Here is a 20,446-nt window from a genome sequence, read left to right as displayed (position 1 = left end):
TCTTGCCCTAATTGCTGATATGGCAAAGTCAAACTCATATTCTGTAACTTACACTGTCATGTTAATAAGGGGACTGTGGTATCTGGACATTTTTCTCATTTTGGGAGATTTGAGATAAACATTTAAAATTCTGTCTGAAGAATTTGTTTGCCCCAACTGCAAACCATGCCCATTATTTGTTAATGAATGAAGAGTCTGGCAACCTCAGGATTCCATATTTTGAGTTTTTGCACTCTATACATATCTTAAATTAGGAGTGTCTTAGTCCCAGTTACCTAGAAATGTAGCAATCACATAACTTAGTCTTTCACCTTCCTCATTTGTAGAAAGAAGAGTTGGAAGTAAAGAAGCTGTTAGCTCTGACTCTAAAAGTTTAGAGATTCTCTGAGTAAATTTATGAAATCAATAATAGTACTACTTACTTTGGGTTTCAATTTCATTAGTAAAATGGGGGTACATCTATCTCACAGTGGTTTGAGGGCTGAGATAGTATGTGAAGACACTTCTGATGATGCTTGACATGTAGCAACTATTCAATAAAAATTAGCTTCCCTTCTGGAATGTTAACCCACAAAAACCAGTCAAGCTGCCACTGACCGAAAGAATATCATCATCATCACTTCAAGAAACACCAAGTCCCTCTTATGCTCAGTCTTAGCATTGTCATTAACATCACATTAATTTTCAATTGACTGAATTTATTCAAAAGTATATCCTCAAAATTAAAATGGATTTCCATCACACCTAGTGATACGCTCTCATTTTTTAAAACTACTATGTTGATTATATTATCCACCACCCTTCCTAAAATGGAATAACTTAAATTGGCCAATCTAGCCAGTCCATATCTCAAATAAATTTTATAGATCATACAAAATTTCTGTAACAAACTCGATAGTAACATATATAACAAAGTACAAAGCTTGATATTTGATAGAGGGCTTTCAAAATGTGATAAATCATAGGTTCTTTTACTTCGGTGTGCATGAGAAATGCTTGAGCCTATCAACAAAAAACAGGTTCCTAAGCCTCATCCCAATTTCTGATTCAGTGGGTCTGGAGTGGGCCAGAGAATCTGCATTTTTAACATGTTCCAAGTGGTGCTGATGCTGCTGGTCTGAAGACCCCACATTAAGAACCACCGGGATGTATTAAAGACATAGATAGGGGCGCCTGGGTGGCTCAGTTGGTTAAGCACCTGACTCTTGATTTCGGCTCAGGTCACAATCTCAGGGTTGTGAGATCAAGCCCTGTGTCGGGCCCTGCATGAGGGTGGAGTCTGTTTGGGATTCTCTCTCTCCCTCTCACACTGCCCCTCCCCTTGCTTACACACGGTGTGAGTACATGCACTCTCTCAAATCTTTTTTTTTTTTTTAAAGATTTTATTTATTTATTTGACAGAGAAAAAGACAGCGAGAGAGGGAACCCAAGCACAGGGAGTGGGAGAGGGAGAAGCAGGCTTCCCGCTGAGCAGGGAGCCCGATTCGGGGCTTGATCCCAGCCTGAGCTGAAGGCAGACGCTTAACGACTGAGCCACCCAGGCGCCCCTCAAATAAATAAAATCTTTAAAAAAAAAAAAAAAAAAAAGACAGTCGAGACTTGTGGCATGCAGGTATGTGCAAGAAAAAGTTATAAAATACAAGATGTGACAACAGAATAGAATGAGAAAAAATGATGAGACAAAAAACTTTGATTTCATCAAGGCAGCATAAACATGCAAACACTGACCAATCAGAAGGGACAGCGACTAGAGGCCGGGTTCAGGGTCCTGGAGCTCCTGCTGGACTAGAGGTGAGCCCTCCAGCTGCAGGAGAGTCAACAAGGCAGAGGGGTCTTAGGTCAGGGGGACTGGGACTCTAGCACTCAGGACAAATCCCTTGAATATTTTTAAAAACCAGAATGTCCCTGTCTCGCTCTCTGTCAAATAAATAAAATCTTAAAAAAAAAGAAAGAAAGGAAATTTAATGGAACTGAAAAAAAGAAAAGAAAAGAAAGAAAGAAAGCTGCCTGGGGTGTAGTTTAGATTGAACTTGGGTTGTTCCAAAGGGATATGTTAGAAAAACGGTTTCCTTCTGTTTTCTAAAGGACTAAGAGATATAACGGAAAAAATTCTAGCAGACCCAGGGTTTGAAGCAGAGAAGAAACAAAAATAAATACGTCTCAGGTGCCAGTCTAGACAGAATCTACATCCAAGAGGTTTGCATTTGTACCCTGCCCTTATATTTGTAAAACAAAACAAAAACTTTACAAAATGTTTTGCTTGACGTCATCTCGTAGATGAGGCACTATTAAGAACTGCAGCAATTTAGGAGGATAGTTCTCCACAGGTTATAATGTAAAGCAGTCTTCTCAAACTTTAAAACACACGTACATATAGATCTCAAAAAAAAAAAAAAATGCAGATTACCATTTGGGAGGTCTTAGGTGAGGCCCGAGATTTTGCATCTCTAACAAACTTTCGGGTGATACGAGTGTACCAGTTCATGAATCACACTTTGAAAAGAGTAAAGCTGTGGTTTTCAACTTAAATTGCAGATTAAAAACACCTGGAGAGCTTTTAAAAATCCTGATGCCCAGGCATTTTTCCAGAGTAATTAAATTGGTACCCTGGCATCAGGATTTTTCAAAACTTCCCAGGTGATTCCTATGTTCAGCCAAGGTTGAGAACAACTGCTCTCAGGCGTAACGCTCCCTTCTGAAAGCCTAGAACAGTTATGGAAGAAATATTCATAGTCAAGGTAAAGAGCTTACTAATGATAGTATCTCTAGTATTTTATCATCAATCTTCATCACAGTGTTAATAGTAAGAATGTGAATCTACAATTTCAGCTCACTATTAATCTTTGATTTATTACAATGCTCTTTGTTGAAACTTATTAAAATATTACAATGTTTAATATACGTTGTTAAAACTGTGTTATAGATGCCAGTCCTTGCTCTGGAACAGTGAAGTGACTTTGGAAGTATTCCCTGAGCTAGCTCAACAGATGCCACGGAAAATACAATTAAGTCAATGCTTTTCTAGTCTTAAGAGAGTGAAATGTCCTCTTATAAAGACTATAAAAATCTGAAGACTAAGAGTTGAACACCCAGATGACAAATTGTAAAACAATGTCCTCCACAATGGGGCGTATTGATCCTACGGTGTAAACAAGGTGATCCATGGGGGTATGGGAAGAAAACAGAACTTCTAATTACGTTTTTAACCTTAAAAAAACAAAAACAAAGTTGACTAGTGCCTTTGTCTGGGTGTCAGATAGCACTGTGCATACTGTGGAAGCCATACCCTGAGAAGAGGAGAGGGTTCACTGAAAGCGGGTAATGGCATCTCATTTAAATACTTGGCTGCACTTTAAATTCTTCTGGCCATAGGCTGGATCAAACATCGTGTCTCTTGTTTACATCAAGCGAATCGCCAGCTGGTGTAATCAAGAGAACAAATGCTCATAGTCATGAGGGTACAAAAGAGCCCGACTGATTAGATTCTAGAAAGTTTTAAAGCCTTCAAATTGAGACCAAAAAGGTTAAGACGTTTATAGAGTCAACTTTTTTAGTGTTTTCATAGCAAAGCATAAAAGCAATTAATGCTCGTGTTTTATTTTATTAGGGTAAATGTGCATAATTAAACTTACGCGATAAATACAAATAACTGAAAAAAACCGGCATTAAAAAGTTTAATCCAATTTTTACTCGTTAAAATAAGCACGATAAGTACTGTGAGACTGGACATCAGATGGCGCTCACCTTCCCTAAAAGCCTAAGCAGTGACAGAACATTAACGGGCATTTCAAAATTCAGTCCTGATGTCAAGCATCGTGTTTCGGTCAAGTCACTTTTCCTGAGTCTCGGTTTCCTCACCTGTAAAGTGGGGGTGGGAGCGGACCAGATGCATTTCCAACCCAGCTCGTCTCTGGTTCTCTGTAGTGGTGGCGTTGACTGCTGCTACCGCTGACTGATTAGCAAGAAATTCGGAAAAGACAGGTTGGGAAAGTGGGATAGAGGCAGACGGCGTACAGCTCTGGCTGGAAGGCTGGAGAGCGCTGTCGCTGCTTTGGCCGCTCACACTAGGTGGGCGGCGGGGCAGAAACTCAACCACGTGGCTTCTTCATTTCCCTGCGGGAACCCAACACAGGGTCACTTCCACAAAAATTCAAGGGAGAGAAGCGCGGGTCCTACTAACGATCTCTGCAAGCACCTTCGGAATGCGGGAGCACACCACAAACTTAATTCACGGGCTAGCTCCAACCGCACCCCACCGTGACCATCAGCCGTCCCACTCGGTCCGGCAGGCGAAACCCGGAAAGTCACGTGGGGCCGCGGATTTACGGCCTCCCTCCGGGGTACGCCGAGCGCCACCTCATGTAGGTTGTTCCATCCAAGCCAGGGTGGGAGCTTTCCCTATCGCAGGAACTAGAACAGCCCAGCTGCACCTTGGGTGGTAATCTGAGGGAAAAGGAAGGAGGTCACTGCGTCTGGCGAGCTTCTTCGCTACATTTCAGTCGCTGCGAGGGACAGCCTCCCTCGATTTCCTCTCGAGGTCCCTGTTCCCCCTCCCGTAGGCGTGCAGTTGGTATCGTCCGCGGCCCGCCCCCCGCACGCCGTGGCCGGGGAGGGGGCCCCTCACGTGACCCCGGCGCGCTCTCGTGGGGGGCCAGACTCTCCGAGGCGGTGCCGCAGGAGGCAGAGAGACGGCCGGAGCGGAGTGCGCCGCAGCTTTCGCCCGAACGCCAGCGCGGAGGACGTGATGTTGGGGCTCTCTCGCCAGCTGCCTTGGGCCGCCGCCTGCCTGGCGGCGCTCTGTGTGCTGACCGCGGCTCAGAGCCCCTCCCCGGCCCCGAACGTGACCGTGGTCACGACTTTATCGACCACCACCAAGACAGTTCCGACGACGGTGACGACTCTTGCGCCGGTCACCGTTCCAGCACAAGGTGGGCGGCGGCCCAACGGGCTTCCTGTACTCGCCCGCCCGCCGCGCGGGGCCGGGGCCGGGACGGGCCGTGCTCCAGCAACATGGCGGCCCGTCCGAGTCTCGCCGGGGCCGGGATCGGAGTGACGGGGGTGGGGGAGCGACCCGGGGAGCAGGGGCGGCCGAGCCTCGGTGGCCGTTGGGCTCTTGGCCACCCCGAAGTGTCCCACGCCGAGGTGCTTTTAAAAAGTGCCTCGTAATCCCCAGTCTCACTTCAGTTGGGGAAGAGGGGACGTGGCTTCCTCCCGCGGTGGCGGCAGTGGGGTTGATCGTGGGCGAGGCGACTCGCCTCCAAAGTTGGCGATCAGGTCCAACTCCCTCTCTTTGGGGTTAGTCATTTGCCCACCCAGGTCCTGTCTCCGAAAGAGGGCTTCTCCGGGACTTGGCAAAAGAGGGAAAGAAACTGAAGACGTTAATGCTCGCCAGTGTCTCAGACTTGGGTCTGAGAAAATAAGTTGCCTGCGATCTATTTTGATTTTGCGGATAGATGTGGGGTGTACTTGAGGTTTGGGCATTTGATTAATTAAAACTTTAAACTTGCTTTGTGCAAAGGAAGAAAAGGACCCCATTCGTGTACCCGATGCTTCATATATTCTTTTTGGTATTTGAGACTAAACTGGAAGATAGGTGGTGAAATCTAGGAGGAATATGGAGATAAAGTTACTGCCGGGAACGTAGGTTTAGTTGATTGTGAAGCTGGGATTGGAACCCAGGTCTGTCGATTTTTTAAAACCCGATCAGGAACACACCCTTTATTAAGCTCTGCAGTCGTTCTGGGTACTGGTTGAGTCGTACACTGAATCTTAAAGCAGAAATTGGCAATGCCGTGACAGCACAAGAGAGAGGGGAAGATAAATTTGAGGGGAAAAAGAACCCTAGATATTTAAAATCTGAAATCTAGTGTGATTGGTTATTACCAATAGTTAATATCGAGTAAGGAGTAACTGGCATCTTGACTGAAGAATTGCTGAAGTGTCAGAATTTTTACCTTGCCCCCCACCCCGGCTGATCATACTGTTTTGAGTGTCTTCCTTTGGTTTTTGTGTTTTATAGAAGTTTAATAAAATGTATAATTAACATTCAGAAAGATGTAATAGTGAAATTCAAAAATTGTTAAATGAGGAAAGTACATTGCAGTACAGTACTGGACATTCTAACTGCACTGTTTTTAAGATGATAGAGCACAGTATGTTTTGTTTTCGGCTTATTTGGCAGTTTCTTCCCAGATTGTAGTTTTGGAGTGTTTGTTTTTCCAAAGTGAAGCTTGGAGATACCCAAGTTAATTGCTCTTTTGTAATTGAAAGTCATACAAAGGAGATGATTTGTTTAATGTAAGTAGCAGTTGGATTAAGCTGCAGCCTAAAATGAAAGGTAGCAAGTTTAGTTCATTGTAAATAACATTGGCTCTGCTCTTCAGACATTAGTCATCAGGCACAAAAGATTTTAGACAACTAGCATTTTATATCAGTACACAAACCTCTGCAGAACTTATTTTCTACTTTGTGAACCCCTTACTCAAGGGTATTATATATGTCCCAGTCCCTGATAAATTCTGGTGATAAAATATTGAAATGCATGGCCTCTGCGCAGAACGGGTTTTTTTGGTTGTTTTTTTGGCATAAGGAAAGCAAATGTGAATGTTTTTTGGAGGCATCTAGCTTCCAGGAAGATGGATAGAGCCCTAGTCTAGACTTTTGTAGCCATTTGGCCTAAATTATTGACAAAGACCCTGCTAATTTGTTAAACTGTATGTACATGAATGTAGCCACTTCCAGATCTTATTGTCTCTTATTCTCCAGTCACAGTCACGGAGGACCCTGGAAAGAGCGGATCATTCATGAATTACAAATCTCTGGGGTTTTCAGAATGGGCATCATCCAAATTTGGGTTCAACCTGTAACAAATCTTTATTACTATTAAAAATTTCAGTGTCTTAGCTGATGTTTTGGGGCAGTGATTTCCCTGTGTGTAGTGTTGGCCTTATAACACAGCCTTTTTTCCAATATTTTTATTTTTTAAGGATGATTTAAAATGGCTCAAGAAACCCTGAGTGTGTGAAATAGTTGCCCTATAAAAAAGGGTTGTTTAGATAGGTACTGAGCATTCCCAGTAGTTTGTGGGGGTTTTTTCTTCCCTTTCTCTTGAGTTTATTTCAGCTTCAGCAGTCATTTATAATGATTGGAATTTCTTATTAAGCCAATTTATGAAGTGTTTTTGTGTTGCGGTTAAAAACACATAACATGAGATCTACCATCCTAACAAATTTTTAAGTGTACTGTACATTATTAACTGAAAACACAGTATTATATGGAAGATCTCCAGAACTTTTCATCCTACTTGAAACTATACCCTGCTTGAGGAGCAAATCTCCATTTCCCCTCCCTCTAGCAGCCATCATTCTACTTTTCTGCTTCTGAGTTTGACAGTTTTAGGTACTTAATATAGGTGGAATCATGCAGTATTTGTCCTTCTTTGAATGTCTGACTTAGCATAATGTCCTTAAGGCTCATCCATGTTGTAGTGTATGGCAGGATTTCCTTTTCTTATGGTTGAATACTATTCTATTGCAAAATGTAGAACACATTTTTTAATCCATTCATCTGTTGATGGACTACAACATTTTACCATTTTTCTGAATCAGTAAGTCTGGTACTGTACGTAATGCTCACTTTTGTTTAAAAAAGGTAAGTTGTACAAACTCAAAGTGAGGTATCAATTGATTGGTTTTATATGCCCCTCCCCACCAGAAATCTGTGAAAACCACAACAGCTGTGTTTCCTGTTTGAATGTTAGCCTTGATACTCCTCCATGCTTTTGGATAGACTGTAAAGGTAAGAACCTTTGGGATTGCTTTAATTTTGAGAATGGAAACTGTTTTGTTATAACATTTTAAGATATTCTACAGGGTATTCCTAAACACTTAAAAATTATTAAGAAAATTAGGTATATTATGTACTATTTATTTTGAAAAACAAGTACTTTTCCTTTAAAGTTCCTATTGCTTAACATTTCCCCTAAAATCTCTCGTCTCCCATTCTGTCCCCAGCCCTTTAATTTCTTAGACTTGATAATTACGGTTCAGTAGGTTTTGAAGGAAGAGAGATTTTAAAGCTTTGGAAGATTAAGTGGACAAGTACACTGAAATCAGCTGTGAAAGAAAGTTGTGAAATTTTCCCCTAAAAACAGTTTCCCGGAAAAAGGAGGCATTCATCTTCTGCATGTGTCCTGCTAGATGAAATACAGAGACCTTATAAAACTTAGTTGGATACTTAGATATGGGAGAAGAATGAGATGGAAAGAGAGTTGGTGTTTTTGTTCAATTTTAAAATTAACCTTTAATTTGAAGGATTAGAGCTAGTTGGAGATACTTTGAAATGGTAGTAAGGTTTTTGTTAGAACCCTGGGATTACAGCATATTCTGTTTTCTTAATGTAAGGTAGTTACTTTTTTTTCTTATTAGTAAAACAATTCATCTGGTGTGTGTGTGTATGTGTGTGTATGTATATATAGACACACACACACACATATGTAAAAAGCCGAAGCTATATATTAAGCTTCTTTATTCGTTAAAAAAAATCTAAGAGTTCTGGGCATTATATCACTTCATAACAAAGTTTAAAAACTTCTTTTAAAATTAAGGTATTAGCTTAATTTGGGATTAAAATTTTTATTGTGTAAGAGTCACCTTTTTTTTTATGTCATAAAATGGAATTTAAGAGTGTACCCTCCCTCCCCCCTTGTGTATGGCAGAGTTGGTATGTTTGGGGGCTTGAATGCCCTACTGTAGGATATGTTGGGGAAGGGTCTCCTTTACTCTTGCTACAAGTTTGACCATCAGGAAAGCAGTTTTAGAAAGTATAGAAAGCAGAGATCTGGAACAGAGGTCCTACCGCTGCTAATGGGGTACCTCCTGTGGTTACTAAGCCTTTATTAGATCCTGACTGCTCCCTATGATTCAGCCGTCTTGTGGATTCTAGCAGCCTTTGCTATATAGTAGTCATGCCACAATTCTCTGATCTAAGTGTTCCTGATTTATCTGTTCTATGTATTCATGTGGAGTTTAGAAGAATATTTGCAGGGATCCTATGTAATATTTCTTAATCAACGAGGGAAAGAGAATAACAGTATTTTCTTGGTCTGTGGACTTCTAAAGTGTTTATGCCTGAGTTTGATTTTTGGAAGCAATTCTGGAGCTTAGTAACAAAGTCAAAAGATAATATAAACAAATGATTGGTGCTCTGTGTCTTTCCCCCCCCCATAGCAGAGAAAAGCTACTGTTCACATAATACAACGGTTAGTGACTGCCAGGTGGTGAATGGTACACAGTTCTGTTCTGGTAAGTATTCACATTGGCTGCTGGGGAAATTGGCCAAGAGGGGAGGAAGATCTTTGCCTCAGGAAGTCTTCTTTCAGTAATTGGTTTGCCATTTCCATAATTCTCATCTTGTTAGAAATAGCATATTCATACTGATCTAGAAGGACAGTGCTTTGAAGCTTAGTTTAGTGATCTGGGTATACTGTGGAATGCTCTAGGTATAGATGCCGCCTCTACTTTTTTTTTAACTCTTCTGGAAACTCACTGTAGTTCAGATCCTTTCTTTATTTGCATTTTACTGGACTGGACAATCTTGTTCTGGCCCTTTTCCTGATTATGGTGCTGGTGATTATCACAATCTCTAGCATAGTTTGTGTTTTGGTTGAATCTTTTCTGTATTCATCTGTTTTCTCATTTTTGTACTTTAATTTGAAGAAATTGGTTACTCTTTAACCTTAACTCTTTGCTCAGGAAATAGTTAAAATTCCTAGATGAAACAACTGGTTTTTCTAACAAGATTACAAATGGACAGGGAAGTCAAACTTCTTAATTTGATGCATAAATAATAAATAGAGCAAAAGAGTTTACTGGAGTGTGTCAGTAACCTTGAAAGACTACCTGTAACAATTTACTTTTAGTAAATTAGTCCGAACTTGAACTTCATAACAGAATTTCATTAGTGTGAGTCAGTTATCCTCTTTGTAACAGAGTTCATATAATTTGGTTTAGGTGGTAAAAGAACAAAGATTTTTAGTATCTATTTTAATGTGTGTGTCAGAAAAGAATAATTATACCAAACCTGTGGTTTCATGAAAATAATTGCTTAGAAATAAGATTAAGGGGATGCCTGGGTGGCTCAGTTGGTTAAGCGTCTGCCTTCGGCTCAGGTCATGATCTCAGGGTCTTGGGATCGAGTCCCGCATCGGGCTCCCTGCTCACCAGGGAGTCTGTTTCTCCCTCTCCCTCTGTCTCTTCCCCCTGCTCGTGCTCTCTCTCTCAAATAAATAAATAAAATCTTTAAAAAAAAAAAAAAAGAAAGAAAAGAAAAAAAAAAGAAATAAGATTAAGTAAAACCTTTTAAAAGATACTACTTTAGAGAAAAATTGAGTAAGTAATTCTACTTAATTTGATGATGTATCAGAATTAGTTTGGACTCTGTAGCACTCTACATCCAGGAGGGACCCAGGCTGTTTACTGTCATTGCTCAAAAATATCTTTGACCTTACTCTCTGAGGTGACTGCTCATGTTCCAGCCATCAAATTGGTTTTCCTGCCAACAGGAAGAGGAAAGAGGCCCGTATCTACCTACAGATGCTTTCTAGAAGTTATACTGGGCTACCTACCTACAGGGGAGGCTAAGAAATGTTTGTCTTTCCCCCGGGGGGAGGGAAATTCAACTACAGATCGGTGCTTCTATTTCTGAAGAAGGGGAGAGCAATATTGGTTAGAGCGACTGTCCGTCTCCTCCACAAGGTGGTACTTAAATGTAAACGTTGGAAAAGGGGTATTCAAATGACTGCAATTTGAAAAATAGCGTAATAGATTGTGATATTTTAGATTGCTTTGACTTAACATTTGTTTGTTTTCAATAGCACCTGAGCCCACTCTGATGCCAACGAATTCTACAGGTAATACAAGATAATTGACTCTTTCCCCCTTTTCACGATTTGTAAGGTCTCTTGATGGACTTTTTAGTAATTAAATACCTAAAAGTTGTTACTGTAATTTAAAAACTTAGTAGATGTATTTGGTCTTGGACCACAGTGATCACATTAGTATGAACTGTTCGTGCCACTGGCACAGAACTCCAGCAACTCACAGTTATTGAATAGGGGAGGATTTGCCATATCTTTGGACTTTGAGTCCACAAACTGCTTTTTGTGGATTTGTTGAAGATCTTGGGAAATACAGAAGCCTACAGGAAATTAAACTTCCCTGTAATTCCCATCATCCAGAGGTACCCCAGAATGTCTTCAGTGATAAGATTCTCCCAGTCTTCTCTGAGTGTATCTCTCAATAGATGTACTTATGTACTTGGATAATATACCCATGCACATTTGGATTGTTTTCTCTCTTATACTGTTGTATACACTTCACTATCCTGCACTTGGTTGGATGGTTAGGTTGTCTTTCCTTCTCCATGTAGCAGATGTCCTACAGGGAAATATTTGCTGTTATCCTTGATGGGATTGATTCAAACAGCATTCTTAGGTCAGAGGATAGGATTATTTTAAGACTGAATATTGATTGCTTTTCAGAAAGATACGCTTTTCATTTCCAACAACAGCTGGAAAGTTTTCACTACCCCTTCGACGGGATTAGATAATTTCTCCTCTTAAAAATCTTTACCAAAGTGATATGAGGAATAAATCATTAAAAAACAACTACTCCAGGACAAGTAGTAGGTAGGCCGGATGATAGGGATTGGAAACAGAAGACGGCATTTTGTCTATCATAGAAACTGTGGAAAGGGTAAGTAAGCGCAGACATTTGTAGGAAGGTGTGTATATGGAGTAATATGGCAAATATGGTGACAGCTTCCTGGAGATGTTGACTGAATCTTGAAATGACCCTGGTAAAACCTGAGAGCTTCCAGTGGAGCAAGGCGGTCAGTACATGTGAAGGAGATGTGAAAGAGTATAGTGAGGTCAGGGAATTGCATTTGGAAGTGCACGGTGAGGAATGGTTGAGCTGGACAGTCAACAGGTCAAGAGTCAGATTGGAAGGACAGATTGGAACAGGAGACAAGAGTGAACACAGGGAGATTAGAGTAGATAACCCGTGGTGGGAATTCTGGAGAACTAATAGGGGAAGAGTGGCAGATGTATGCAAATAGACTTAGGAAGTAGGAGGGACAGGACTTGGAGGTGATGGCAGACTCTCAGCTGAGAGTGCAGGTGAGCTGATCAGTGTCGGCAGGACTGTCCACTGGGCGCAGCTTGTAGAGAGACCAAACTCCAGGGAACAGTAATGTCTGAGGGTTGAGAAGAGGACCAGAGAGGAAGCTGAGTAGGGAGGGGCAGACAGGTGTGTCCAGGAAACTGTGTGTGTGTGTTTTAGGTGTAGTTTTTCAGAGGAAAAAGTGGTCAGATGCTGTAGCAAGGACCAGAACTCATTTTGAAAGACTTGGGCAGTGGTGAGCTAGCTCATAGCAGGTTTTGGCAGCCAGCCAGTGATACTGTGTTGGTAGCTTGAATTACGGTGGAAATATTCGTGCCATAGAAATGGGCAAACGCTTCAGAACTTTTGGAGAGTACCCAGTGCTACATAGCACCCATTAGAAGTCACTGACTAGGAGGATGTTAAAGATTGATGAAAGCAGAGATGTTGAGAGAAAATTAATTTCCAGAAGGTGGGATGTGAACCGAAAAGGGGAAAGGGGAGAAACAGTTTCTTCAAAACCACTGTGGGTTCACTTTTAATTTCTTCTCCATGAACCTTGATGTAGTTTTCATGCTTGATCCACACTGGGTTCTCCAGCGAAGTATCATGGAGTCTCTTGTTTTCTCTCTTTCATTCTGTAAGTGGAAGGAAGCCAAGGCTTATAGAAAATGCATCTGTTGAGTGGCAATTAGCGGTTGAAAAACAAACCTTGATATGGTCTCTTTCCATGGCTACTGCTGAAAGAGAGCAAGTGAGAAATTAAGGGATTATTTAAAGCAGTGATGCAAGGAGAATCTGATTTATGTAGAAAGGTGCTCATTGGGGTTAATTATAATAGTCTTCTGTTAGTACTGATAAATATTATAAATAAAAATACTGATAAATAATCTCTTACAATAGAATGCCTAGATTATGTCAGAAATATAGTGGGAAATGTTCATAATATATTAAGTGGAAGACAAACCATTAAGTTCTACTTTTTAAATTTTTTTGTTACATAAATGCCTAGAGAAATGGCCAGCAGGAAGTAACATGTTACTCTGAGTGATGGGATTACTTAATTTACTGTATTTTTAAAATTATCCATCACCAATAGCAGCTTTTGTAACTGCTGAATTATTATTATTTTTATGAAAGGAACATACTGTAGGTCAATAGAGATACATTCCCTAAATATTGCATAATCTTGAAAATTTTGTCAAAGTAATACTTTGGTCAAAAGTAAAAGTGTGTAAATGTTTTGCCTATTTACAAAAAAAAGAATTAGTCTGTGCGGTGTTCATAGGGCTGGTAGTAAGAATCAAAAGGCAAATTTGCAAACTTGTTTCCCTACCATTGTCAGACAAAATTTAATAAGTATTTTAAGACTGAAAAGAATATATGCTTGTTTAGTTTGTAAAGTGTTATTTTTTTGCAGCAACTTTTAAGGGATTAAAAATCTGAAAATAATCAGACCCTTTAATCTAGGAATTCAGTTTAAGAATCAGCCCTATCAGAGATGAGATCAGATATTTCCCTGCCAGGTGTTTATAGTATGGAGAAATGAGAGATGACCTAATTGTCCATCCAAGAGCAGGGTAGGGAGAATGTGTGCGGCGGTGCTCATAGTGAGAGAAAAGGATACAAACATGTAATCCCATCAGTATTGTTAACATATCATTGACTAGAATCTGTTGGTAGCATCAGTACTAACAGAAGTCTGTTACTACAGTGCTTTGGTTCCTAAAGTGTGTTTGCATTCAAATTAATTCTTCTCACAGGAGTTCATTTTCTTTACAGGCATCATCAGATAATTTAAATTGGGGGATCTGTGGCCCCAGGGGACCTGTTCTTAAAATAAAATTTTATTGGAACAGAATGATGCCTGTTCATTTGCACATTGTCCTTGGCTGCTTTTGCACTACGCACCGCACAGAGCCTAAAATACTTCCTGTCTGCCCCTTTAAGAAGGTCTGCCAGCCCCTTGAAGTGAAGAACATAAGCCAACCTTGATACCTACTTGAGAAATCCTGAGCCACGCTTGTTTCTTACCGCGACTTTTTAAGTTAATAGTTTTTGTCATAGAAGCGTAAAAAAAACCCTATAGTTCCCTCACCTAAACACTGATTCTTGCCCTCCTGTGTATCTTTTTGCAAACTTTATCCAGATGTATACATAGATATCCTACTTAGATATATACATAGATGTTAACATAGAATTTTATGATTGCTTTGTGTTTTCAAAAGTGTAATTTAAAGGCTAGTAGTCTGGCTATGTAGATGTGTTAGTGAACCACCACCTGAAATTTGGCCTTCATTCTTTAAAAAATGGAAAGCATGTTGAAGTTGGCAGCATTATTTTAAAAAGACAAATGACTAGGTCCTGGGAGGTTTGGAAATGGACGTTTTCAGTAAGTTTTGTTTGTATTGCAGCCCAAACCACCACCCTGCCTGCCTCTTCTACAGCCGCCCCCACAGCTACTACATCAGGTAACGAGGGTGTTTTAAACAAACCGTGGGGTAGGGTGGGGGTGCAGCCTTGCCTCGTGCTGTTTTTGCCCCCATTTTCCCTTTGCTGTCATGAATGGTTGTGAACCAGACATCTGGAGGACCAAGATAGTAGGCTTTTAATGCAGTAATGGTAGGTTGGCCGCGAGTCCTCATTTTTTAATGTGTAGCCGCATTTGGCAAGACACAGGAGAGTTAAGGGATAGTGTTTTTCTAAAACCCTTTTACTACAACTTGTAGGTGAGATCTCATTTCTTACAACTGATAAATACTGATGACTGTTAGGGATTAGTTGTGTGCTGTGTTAGATCATGGCGATTGGAGTGAAGAGAGTAGAGCCATCCTTTTTGCTGAGAAAGGTCTAAAAAGCCAAGATCACCGCAGATGTGCACCTCAGCCCTATTTCTCACTATTTCTGTACGTTCCTTTGTAACTCTTAAAAGTGCATGTGAAAAGTAATTGTCTACTAATGAATGAGTTGATGTAAACTAAATATTTAGGTGATGCCATAGGACATTGCAGATACACAGGTTACGAATCCTTCTCTCTATCCCTATTTAAAATACTGGTGTTTTGTTTTTTAAATTCTTTTGGCTTATTCTTGTGCTACCTTTCTTAGATTCAGGGAAACCATTTTGTTTTCGCAAGAAGAATTACAGAACGGTTGTAATTAATTTTAAAGCTTGGGGCGCCTGGGTGGCTCAGTCGGTTAAGCATCTGCCTTTGGCTTAGGTCCTGGGATCGAGCCCCACATCGGGCTCCTTGCTCAGCAGGGAACCTGCTTCTGCCTCTGCCCGCCTGCCGCTCCCCCTGCTTGTGCTCTCTCTCGATTGCTGTCTCTCTCTGACAAATAAATAAATAAATATTAAAAAAAAAAAAAAATTAAAGCTGTCCAGCTTATTAAACAGCCACCAGGACCAGTGTTCATTTGAAACTCTATTTAACAACAACAAAAAATTTATTTTAAATATGAAATTGCTTTTTATTAAAATGGATGGTGCTCGACTTGAAACCTTCTACTCCCTAAAAAGAAATTTATGTTCTGTTTCCTCTTAAAACATTTTATTCCCTGAAAAGGGAACTCAAACTTTTGTGCTTTTATTCCATATGGTTTGGTAATGCTCATAATACAAAATTTTCGAGTAAGATTTACGATACCTTTAATAACAAGTTCTTTTGTTTGTTGAAATCATAAATTGCAGATACTTAAGATAATTTTTGTACTTTGAAAAATTGCAACTGAATTTTTGCTTACCTTGTGTATATTTAGTAAAAGTCAAAAGTTATATGAATTTCCAACGCAAATATTAATATTTACTGTAACGATTAACAATATGTTATCTGAAGAAATTGCAAAGTTTTTAAGTGCTTGACACGTTCTCAGGGCATAATTTATGTACCAGGAGAATCTTTTTCTGTCATTTCCATATTTGAATTTCTATGGCAGCGTTGACCACTTGATATCACTGGATGGAGTAAATGGGATAAATTCTAGTTGTAAAGACTTGACTCAAGAGCAAATACTTTATAGAATTTAACTCATGGCAAAGTCAAAGTAGAAGCTCAGGTGGGTCTTGAAATTATGGGTAGAGGATCAGAGGATCATAGGACTTACTAAGTCTTGTTATTTTTTCCTTCTTATTTAACAGGTACAACTAATACCACTTTAAGTCCAACTTCCCAACCTGGGCGCAAGTCTACCTTTGATGCAGCCAGTTTCATTGGAGGAATCGTCCTCATCTTGGGTGTGCAGGCTGTAATCTTCTTTCTCTATAAATTCTGCAAATCGAAAGAACGAAACTACCACACTCTGTAACAGACCCATTAAATTAACAAGGACTGGTGTGTAACTCACTGAAACCAAAATATTCTCTTTCAAGATGTCCCACAGGGAAGACGCTATTCCAGGATCTTTACATGTTCAAAGGATGCATATAGGATACTTGGGAGCATCGTCCTCGAAGAAAAGTCACTTAAATCATTTTGCTCAACAGGAATATTTCAAATACTCTGCATGAATCCTTGTGGCTGTCTTCTTTTATTTTAAATGGCTGCTGCTGTGGGATTATGTTATCTCTTCTTGACGTACCAAATGTAATTCTGTAAGTGAGGGGAAGCATCGTCCTGCACGGACAACCTCATGACTCTTTTGGCAGTTTAAATTTAGTCATTTTAAAGCCTGAAAGCTGCATTATTGTCATCCTATCTCAGGATGTAGTTTAGTGACCAGAATTGAGAAGAAAGTGCCAAATGAGCATCAATCGGGTGGACTTTTGGCTGTCCTTTCAAAAGTGGAATAAATCTATAAATTTAGTATCCTTAGAGTGACATTTTGTGCTTGATGACAGTTATTTTTTCTACATTAGAAATAAGATGCCACACAGGGAATTACATTCCAGATTTAAAGAAACAAATAGGATACAAACCGTTAACAAATAGCAGGTTATTGCTCATACTTGTAAAGCACCTTAAATCATTGAGAAAATAAAGAACAGTGCCTTAAAAGACAGACTGAAAGGTAGACTGTAACTTCAGATGTTTGTGATTTGTTCTTTACACATTAAGGCAGGTAAAGTTTGGTCTAATGATGTAACTGTTGACAAGCTGTAGCAAACCTGCTTTTAGTAGATACCATACTGTTAGTATTTAATTGAAAACTTAACTATTTTATTTCAGACCTGAGCAAGTTAAGCTAAAGGATGTTCTACAGAGTTGAAAGCCTTCATATATTGTACTTCCCACCATTTTTCTTAGGCTGTTAAAAAGTATGAAGTTGATGTACTTACATTTTCCTTTGTACTTCAGGAAGTATCCTAACACTGTTGTACCTTGAAAGGATTTTCACCAGGTTTCCTTGAAAAGTAACTTTTTTAATGAGGCAAGAAGGAAATCAGTTGTTTTAGAGTCATTTACTAACTCTTGAATGAGACAATCATTTTAAGTTTTGAGACCAGAAATGTGACCAGTGTAATTTCAGAAAAGCTAAGGATTTTCGGTTGATTGGATTAATGTAGATTTTTAATGATTGCCTGGATAGACACATTGTGCTTTCTCTTCTTTGTTTCTCCTCTCTCCCATCCTTTGTTCTTAGTTTCAATTCCCGTAGTATAATAAGCATGCGGACTTTAATTTTTTTTTTAGTTTTCTTAGGAAGCACTAGTTTTTTTAGTTTTAGAGGGATACTTCTCCCCTGCCTTTGACATATTGGATTAGTTCAGAGGTTTTCATTAGTTTTTTAAAAACCTTTTGCTTTTCTAGGTCATTAAAGTTTTTTTAGTTTCTTTAGCCTATAGAGGCTGAGTTTAGCACTTGGTTTTCAATATTTTGTAGTAGGAACTGACAAGTTGCTTTGGTCCATTTCATAAGCCAGAATTCCTTGCAGTTAGATATGATTATATTCAAGGTTCTTAAAATGAAGATTTACTGTTTCTTTGTTACTGCTGGTACAGCTAAAGTTTGTTTTACTTGCACATTTGTACATACACTTAATGTTTTCAAGTGCCTTAATTGTTTAAAATCTCTGGCTTCAAAGGTTTTTGGGAAAAGGTAGGTTTACCTCACATTTTTGTGTTTTCATTAGTAATATTCTGGTATCAGTTCTAGGAACCTCACAAAAATTTTTATTATGGTGCCATGGCTGTTAGTTTTTAGTGAGTGCTGTGAGATCCAAGAATCATTTGAAAATATACGGAATCTCCATTTCTCCCAAAGTGGCAAAATTTAGCTACAGTGGTATATAATTATCATTTATCTTGTCACACATAAACGTCAATACATACAGCAATTTTTGTGAAAATGTAGCTGATGAAGCTTCTCCTCTTCTCTTCTGTAATTTTGAATACTGCTCTGACAACAAAACCGTAATATGAAACTAGTTAGATTTTGCAATAAGACTTCTTAAAACAGAACTCATGGCCTTCCCCCCCGCCCCCCGTCCCTGCCTTTAGTATCTTGAGCCATTTGGGTTTTGTTTTTTTTTTTTAATCCAGAAGGTATATAGAAACCTTTTCAGATGTTTCTCTTGATTTGTTCATGTGGATGCAGTTCTATCAAAACACCTAATTTACCTTACAGATATTTGTTGCACAGGCAGACGCTGCTGTATTTAGAAATTTCTCTTTCGGTTCATTAAAAACTGCAAAACCAATCTGTATCATGTACCAAACTGATTTAAAATAAATCTACATGTTTATTAAATTAATCTGTTCTTTTTTATTAACTGAAGTATTTTTGCATTTTGATTATGAAATTTAATGTTAGTTGAATTTACCTTACCAGTCTGTTTGGGGGTGGGTTGTCTACTCTCTTTTTATTGCTCTCCAAGACCAGCAGATAGTAAGATAAGCATTCATCAGTGGAGGACAGAGCTTTAGAAACTTGCAGTGCTTAGTGCTTTCAGCACTTTAGTGATGTCGGTCCATTGTCTTCTCACTCACATTGTTCTCGGAGAAATCTGTCCTCTTCATCTTCTGTTCCTCTGCACATATCTTTGTTTTCCTTTGTTGCTTTTTAAGATTTTTCTCTATCACTGGTTTGAGCAATTTGATGATGATGTGCTGTGCTATCGTTTCTTGTGCTTGGGGTTTGTTGGGTTTCTTGGATATATGCTTTTCATCAGTTTTGGACATTCTCCACTGTTACTTGTTCAAATATTTTTTTCTATCCTTTCCCTTCTTTGGTGGGGATTTGCTCATCCATGCACTGTTTAGTTTTTTAAATCTTTTTCTGTTCATGTCAAATTACTGTGTTCAAGTTCACTAATGGCTCGAGTTTAATCTGTTAATCTTACCAGTGCGTTTTTCATTTCAGATGTCTTCATTTCTAGAAGTTCATTTTGGATGTTTTTCTGTCTTTCATGTCTACATATCCATTCTTTAGTTTTTGAACATACAGTGGGTTTTGTTTTGTTTTTTAAATGCCTATGCTAATTTTAATACTGGGTCAGTTTGATTTTTTTGCTCATTATGGAGTCATACTTTTCCTGTTTCTTTGCATGCAAGATGTAAATTATAACCCGTTGGGTGCTGGCTATTTTTGTTCTGGGACAGAGGAAACAGTTTGGTCCTTTTTAGGTCTTGAATTTAAACTTTGGTTAGGTGAGAGAAGAGCAGCATTCATTGGAGGGCTAATAGTTGCCCAGTTTTGAGGCAAGACCCTTCTGAGTACTCAGTGCCCCTGGATTATGAGGCTTTCTAGTCTGGGCTGTGGGGACAGGCTCTGTTCCTAGCCTTGTGTGGGCTTCCCGGTGCTGTTTCCTGGAAACCTTTCTCCAGCCGTGGGTAGTTACCTCATGCATATGCTGATCAATATGTTGCTGAGACTGCACTCTGCAGATCTCCGGAGTTCTCTTTCTGTGGCCTTCCACCCTGGTGCTCTGCTCTGGAACTCCAGCTGCCTTCAGCTGCTTTGACTTTCAACTCAGGAAGCGCACTGGGCTGTGGGTGTCCTCTGCCCACATCGTGGCTTAGAAATTCAAGGCAGTAGGCTGGGTCAATAGTTTCCTGTCTTTCAAGGATTGCTGACCTTTGCCCAAAGTCCAGTGTATTGAAAACTACTGTTTCGTGTGTGCTGTCCAGTTTTTCAGTTTGAGGGTAAATGCGGTCTCTTACTTCATCTTGGCCAGAAGAAAAAGTTCAAGATGGGGATTTTAAAGTTTTAATTTTTAATTCAAGGAACATACAAATACATATTCTTAAGTTTTTTTTTTTCTTAAACTATACAAGATAAGTGTGTCTGCTTTGATCGTCCCTCAATCCCTTCCCCTTGCTTCTCCACTTTGCAGAGGTAATTACTGGA

The 20,446-nt window shown here is 39.6% G+C and overlaps 2 protein-coding genes across 8 annotated transcripts in view; one reads left to right on the top strand and one right to left on the bottom strand.

The window, feature by feature from the left end:
• Positions 1-4,565, bottom strand: part of SMPD2 (sphingomyelin phosphodiesterase 2) — a 41,915-nt gene extending 37,350 nt beyond the window's left edge. For 5 of the 7 annotated variants that reach the window (XM_034991772.1, XM_034991773.1, XM_034991775.1 and 2 more), the window contains exon 1: positions 3,859-4,565. The gene's annotated coding sequence lies outside the window, so the exon portion shown is untranslated. Of the gene's footprint in view, positions 1-1,728; positions 1,805-3,858 lie in introns of all 7 variants that reach the window. The other 2 variants (XM_034991779.1, XM_034991774.1) reach the window with 2 other exon arrangements.
• A 55-nt stretch (positions 4,566-4,620) lies between these two features.
• CD164 (CD164 molecule) lies at positions 4,621-18,847 on the top strand. The gene is made up of 6 exons (XM_034991785.1): positions 4,621-4,928; positions 7,714-7,797; positions 9,228-9,302; positions 10,874-10,909; positions 14,576-14,632; positions 16,300-18,847. The coding sequence occupies exons 1-6, from the start codon at positions 4,745-4,747 to the stop codon at positions 16,464-16,466; spliced, it is 603 nt and encodes a 200-aa protein (XP_034847676.1). The 5' UTR covers positions 4,621-4,744; the 3' UTR covers positions 16,467-18,847.
• Positions 18,848-20,446: the final 1,599 nt, after the last annotated feature.

This window comes from Mirounga leonina, unplaced genomic scaffold (genome assembly GCF_011800145.1).
Source record: "Mirounga leonina isolate KUSES-001 unplaced genomic scaffold, KU_Mleo_1.0 Mir_53, whole genome shotgun sequence".
In the NCBI taxonomy this organism is placed as follows: Eukaryota; Metazoa; Chordata; class Mammalia; order Carnivora; family Phocidae; genus Mirounga; species Mirounga leonina.
The sequence above is the reverse complement of the archived record's forward strand: the minus strand, read 5'-3'. Positions and strand labels throughout refer to the sequence as shown.

Coding starts and splice junctions, on each gene's coding strand:
- CD164 (XM_034991785.1), top strand. CDS start 4,745: ATGTTGGGGCTCTCTCGCCAGCTGCCTTGGGCCGCCGCCTGCCTGGCG. Junction 4,929..7,713: donor GGTCACCGTTCCAGCACAAG/GTGGGCGGCGGC, acceptor CCTCCCCACCAG/AAATCTGTGAAAACCACAAC. Junction 10,910..14,575: donor GATGCCAACGAATTCTACAG/GTAATACAAGAT, acceptor TTTGTATTGCAG/CCCAAACCACCACCCTGCCT.